Raw genomic sequence first — 5,842 nt, 5'->3', positions numbered from 1 at the left:
CCAGGAGTGCTGATAGAGGATGGAGAGCGGCTTGGTGAGCTCCTCCGCCAGCTCCCTCAGCACCCTCGGGTGGATCCCAAGGAGTTACGTGCACATCTTACAGTTACATGTGGGAGTTACGTGCACATCTTCATTATCTATTCCTTCTGACCTATTTGCTTTGAGTTCCAAATTAAGATTCTAGTTTTTATTCCAGTAAAATTTTTGAGTTTTAAATTGTTCTGGTCATAGCTCATCTGAGCTAATCTGCCTTCAGAGCCCCATTCAGCCCAGTGTCCACACAGTGTCCCCTCCACACACTCCTGCTCAGCAAGGATCTTCCTTCTCTTTCCAACACTCCTGTAATCGTTCCACTAGTTTCTCAACCTGTCTGTCTCAAGACTAGCCACGCATCATGGTGTCACTCCTGTTGGGATATTCAGAAAGGGAAATTCTATTTTGCTAAGCAATTAACTCTCACCTCCGCTGCTGCCACAAAATGCTACAAGTTACTCTTCCTGATACACATTTAGTAGAAGCAACTAAATTCAACATGCTTGTTAACTTAAATAAACTAGCTTTTCTGGTTCTAATGTAATATAAGCAAAGGAAAGGTGGAAAGCAGCAGTGAAGTTGTGCTAGCTTTGTTAACAAACACTAAGTGAAACCTCATGCAGCTTATTTTCCCTTTACCACTTCCAAAGAAGATACAGGACTTTTCCAGTGTAAAAGCGTAACTACTAGATTATTAGGTCTTATTCCTATTGTTCAAGGCTTATATGCTATGCAACTTGTTCCTGTAAGAGCTTAACTATAGCTTGCCTTCTATACAATTTAGCTTTAAACTCAATTTTTTGTGAAAGTTTTATTATTTGAAGACAAAAATTATAAAGATTAAGCTACCAGCAGTACTGCAGCTTTCTACCCTTTCATTGGCACTGGTAGAATACTGTAATAAATTATCAGTAACAATTTTCTGGAGACAAAACAGAAATCACATAGGCCAGACTATTCTTTAGCCTGCATTTTTTTCATTTCCAAGTTTTGTGATGCTAAAGTAGACCCAGTCACTAAATGAAACTGAAAAGGTTTTATAACCTGTTATAAAGCACTGGAAAAATGCAACATTCTCCAATACCACCCCTAGTACAGGAATCTGGACTTCTCAACCTCTTTTGCCAGCATGGTCAACAAGATTTGAAATTACAAACTAGGAAAACAGTAAGAGAGTTGATTACATACTTTGTGTCTTATGACCCTGCACAGAATCAGAAACATACAGCTGGGAATGTCAAAAGACTGGATTGATCAAAGATTTATACTAAAAAGCATTTTAAAAAGATTAAGAACTTAAGTCAAAAGAATTATTTTATACTAATCCCATCAAAACTAGTTTCACATGTCTGTCTTAAAAAAAAAGATACCTTCAATATATTTTAAGTTTTAGTGGTAAGTTTGAAAGTGTTCTCTCTTCCATTTTTCACAGAAACATTTAAAAACATTCTCTCTATCAGGTCTTACAGGGCTGTCATGGTTTAACCCCAGCTGGCAGCTAAGCCCCACACAGCCGCTCGCTCACTCCCCCCTGGTGGGATGGGGGAGAGAATCAGAAGGTTAAAAGTGAGAAAACTCATGGGTTGAGATAAAAACAGTTTAATAGGTAAAGGAAAAACCACACACACAAGCCAAGCAACACAAGGAATTCATTGACTCCTTCCCATGGGCAGACAGGTGTTCAGCCATCTCCAGGAAAGCAGGGCTCCATCACATGTAATGCTTACTTGGGAAGACAAACGCCATCACTCCAAATGTTCCCCCCCCCCTTCCTTCTTCTTCCCCCAGCTTTATATGCTAAGCATGACGTCATATGGTGTGGAATATCCCTTTGGACAGTTGGGATCAGCTGTCTCAGCTGTGTCCCCTCCCAACTTCTTGTGCACCCCCAGCCTGCTCACAGGTGGGGTGAGGAGCAGAAAAGGCCTTGACTCTGTGTCAGCACTGCTCAGCAACAATGAAAACATCCCTGTGTTATCAACACTGTTTTCAGCACAAATCCAAAACACAGCCCCATACTAGCTACTATGAAGAAATTAACTCTATCCCAGCCAAAACCAGCGCAAGGGCTTAAGGTGGGACAGACTTCCTACTGTTTTGAATGTCAGGGCACATCTTTTATGTTTTCAACCCTTACTTTCCCAGCAACGTGTTCTGATGCAAGAAGGGCCCTTCAATTCTCCACCTTTCAGAAAGCAAATTCCTCCAGCCATGCCGCAGATCACAAGACTTTCACCAAATTAATAGTGCTGTTTATTTTCCAAACAAATAAGAAATCAAGTTAAAAGTTAAGCCTTTTCAAGATGCCTCTGTCCAACAAAGTTTTCACGGCCATGACATGCTCAATGTTTAGAGTGCAGATCATGCAAGCAGCGCAGACTACAAGAGTTAAGTAAGTGCAGAATTCATCCAGAGTGTATTTTCATGTAGTTAAGAAATGCTACCAGTGCGATACATACAACTACAGAGTTACTAACAGCAGTTACAGACAATAGGTTTCTGTGGACGACAAGAGCTTCTAAAGGATGAAACAAGCCAACCTTGTACCAAGGTGTCAAAATCCTAAAACAAGATACAGACTCAGCATTTTGGAGAGACTTTGACCCCATGCCTCTCAAGCTTTATTCACTCCCATATACCTGCATAAAAGATTACTTTAAATACTTTGCATTTATATAGCACAGTGAAAAATAACCTGTCCCAACTGATATTAAGATTTAAAATACAGAAACTTAATCTCCAATACTTTGTTAGCAACTTAATATTAACACTTTCCATCATCCCTTTTTACTTTGTTAGAATTATAAATAAGGTTTGTTTTGAATTAATGACATCTGTATAAGGACTAACAGATCATTCAGGTGAAGGGGCAAATTATCCACCCCGACTCGCTAAAGCAAATTTACAGCTTCTTCAAGAAGCAGCATTTGAATTTTAGTTCTAAGCAGTAAAATAATCCTGAGTAAACTATCCTGATAGCTACTGATTTGTAATTATTACTATATATATCCAAAAGAAACCTTGTTCTGCTGATTACTTCATTCAAACTTCCAGAGTATCACATAGGTTTAACATCCTACTGCACGAGTTCGAAACAGTAAAAATGTGTGCTACCACTGCATTTCAGAAGTCATTAAAATACAAAAACTCCAGGGTTACGATCACGAAATCCAAGTTTTATTTGCCACATAATTAAAGTGAGCCAATATGATCAAGTTACTCAGCCCAGCACCACAGCTGCTCAAGTACTTTATGACCACTGCCAGCTCAGAAAGAGGTGGTTGGATTGTAACAAATACTGGGTAACTCACCTCTGAAGTGACTTGTTGCTCTTGGCAGCATTTTTAGTATTAGTATCCTTACTTACCCACTGTGCTAGCTATTCACAAAGGCACTAATATTAAAAAAAAACACTAAGAGAAAAAAAGACACTTTAGAAGTCAGTAACGCAGTATTTGCAGCAAGCTGATTGTGCACCACGCTTGTTATCAAGCGGTTGGAAGCGAGTAATTTAGAAGACTATCATGTTATCATGGCCACAGCACGTCTACTTTCTAAGGTAGTCATTTGCTCCTGACTGGTATTGCTGGCTTTGTGTTCATCTGGATATACTGATCAAATAAGACATTTAAGACTTTGGAATACTTGTATATAGTGGCACATTTTCATATAGGTATGTCATACTTAATCTGAAGTGCTCTGACTACATTAGGGGAAGCAGATGTCCAACAACATACATATAATATAAGAAGGAGATGCATTTTAGGCAGATTGATTAGGTTTTCCTTCATTTAATGTTAAAAGACAGTTTAGCTGTTTGGAGAAATATGCACACAGTGATTTCCACGCTGCGATACTGTAAGCTTGGTAAGCATTGGTTTAAAAGAGCATTAAAACTTAACAGTTAATTAATGAGCTTTAACGTTAATATGTAAATGCCCACAGAAGTAATGTGTATAACCACAATGGCTTCTAATAAAAGTTAGTTAGGTACAGAAGAGCAGCTTGTCAGTTATTTACTTACTGTTCTCTATGGTTGGATCATATGAATCAACAAACTGTCCTTCCACAAACTGAATCGTCAGTGAAGATTTTCCTGTAAAGCAAGGAAAAGATAATTTGTATTGAAACAAGTCTTCAGGCTGTTACCACTTTACATTTACTAGCAGATACACCAGTGTTTTTATAAGAGCCAATATGAGCTTTGTATGGTTCATTTAAGCATCTATACATGGCAACTGACCTATTTTTAAATTAAGTGCCTATTCCTAGTAACTGGGTCTCCTGAACATATAAAAAAATAGTGCAAGAGCTACTCGGCACATGTTCTGCTTTTGTTTTAACATAGCATAATTTAAGCGTCTCCTCCAGTTTAAAACAAATCTAAAAGTAGCAGTGTCCAATCCTCATAAAACTAAATTTAACAAACTGTTACACTTGGAAGGCTTTTCTGTCAAGAAGCAAAGAAAACTAGAAATAATTTTCAGTCATTGCACAGAAAACTAGGAACTGGAATAGAATTAGCCAAATTTGGTTTGACTAGGAGATTGGACATCTTTCCCATGACAAAAGGATGATCTCAAAATTCTTGAGATCAATATACTCTCCTCTTCTATTAATCCTCTTGATACCACACTACTACAGACTGGTGGATGCTGTATTTTAAGCATAGTGATTGAGGGGGCATCATTGGATTTTTTTCTTTTGAAAGCAATTTAACTGCTACTTTTGCAGACAACTTAACGTTCCCAATTTCAGTTATGCTGATCTGATCATACACCCCTGGATGAAGCGTTCTACAAGCAGCTGGCAGAGGTCTCTCGATCGCTGGCCCTTGTTCTCATGGGGGACTTCAACTTCCCGGACGTCTGCTGGAAATACAACACAGCAGAGAGGAAGCAGTCTAGGCGGTTCCTGGAGTGTGTGGAAGACAACTTCCTGACACAGCTGGTGAGTGACCCTACCAGGGGAGGTGCCTCACTCGACCTCCTGTTTACAAACAGGGACGGACTGGTGGGAGATGTGGTGGTCGGAGGCCGTCTTGGGCTTAGCGACCATGAAATGGTAGAATTCTTGATTCTCGGTGAAGTAAGGAGGGGACCAGCAAAATTGCAACCATGGTCTTCCGGAGGGTGGATTTTGGCCTGTTCAGGACGCTGGTTGAGAGAGTCCCTTGGGAGACAGTCCTGAAGGGCAAAGGGGTCCAGGAAGGCTGGACGATCTTCAAGAAGGAAGTCTTAAAGGCGCAGGAGCAGGCTGTCCCTGTACGCCGCAAGAAGAACGGGCGGAGAAGACGACCGGCCTGGCTGAACGGGGAGCTTTTGCTGGGACTCAGGAAAAAAAGGAGAGTTTATCGCTTGTGGAAGAAGGGGCAGGCGACTCAAGAAGAGTACAGGGATCTCGTTAGGTCGTGCAGAGAGGAAATGAGAAAGGCAAAAGCCCAGCTAGAACGCAACCTGGCCGCTGTCGTTAAAGACAACAAAAAAAGTTTTTACAAATATATTAATGACAAGAAGAGAGCCAGGGAGAATCTCCATCCTTTATTGGATGCGGGGGGGAACATTGTCACCGAGGATGAGGAAAAGGCTGAGGTACTTAATGCCTTCTTTGCCTCAGTCTTTAGCAATCAGACTAGTTACCCTCAGGGTACTCGGCGCCCTGAGCTGGAAAACAGGGATGGCGAGCAGGATGAACCCCCCATAATCCAAGAGGAAGCGGTCAACGACCTGCTACGTCATCTGGATACTCACAAGTCTATGGGGCCGGATGGGATCCACCCGAGAGTGCTGAGAGAGCTGGCGGAGGAGCT

General features: G+C 40.9%; 1 protein-coding gene across 1 annotated transcript in view; it reads right to left on the bottom strand.

The window, feature by feature from the left end:
- The window catches only part of RHEB (Ras homolog enriched in brain), a 36,250-nt gene that overhangs the window by 20,196 nt on the left and 10,212 nt on the right, over nt 1-5,842 (bottom strand). The window contains exon 2 of the mRNA XM_009322508.1: nt 4,058-4,129. Coding sequence (XP_009320783.1) covers nt 4,058-4,129 — 72 coding nt within the window. The remainder of the gene's footprint in view (nt 1-4,057; nt 4,130-5,842) is intronic.

The sequence above is a fragment of the Pygoscelis adeliae genome, unplaced genomic scaffold, assembly GCF_000699105.1.
Source record: "Pygoscelis adeliae isolate BGI_AS28 unplaced genomic scaffold, ASM69910v1 Scaffold123, whole genome shotgun sequence".
Classification (NCBI taxonomy): domain Eukaryota; kingdom Metazoa; phylum Chordata; class Aves; order Sphenisciformes; family Spheniscidae; genus Pygoscelis; species Pygoscelis adeliae.
This window is presented reverse-complemented; position numbering and strand designations above follow the sequence as displayed.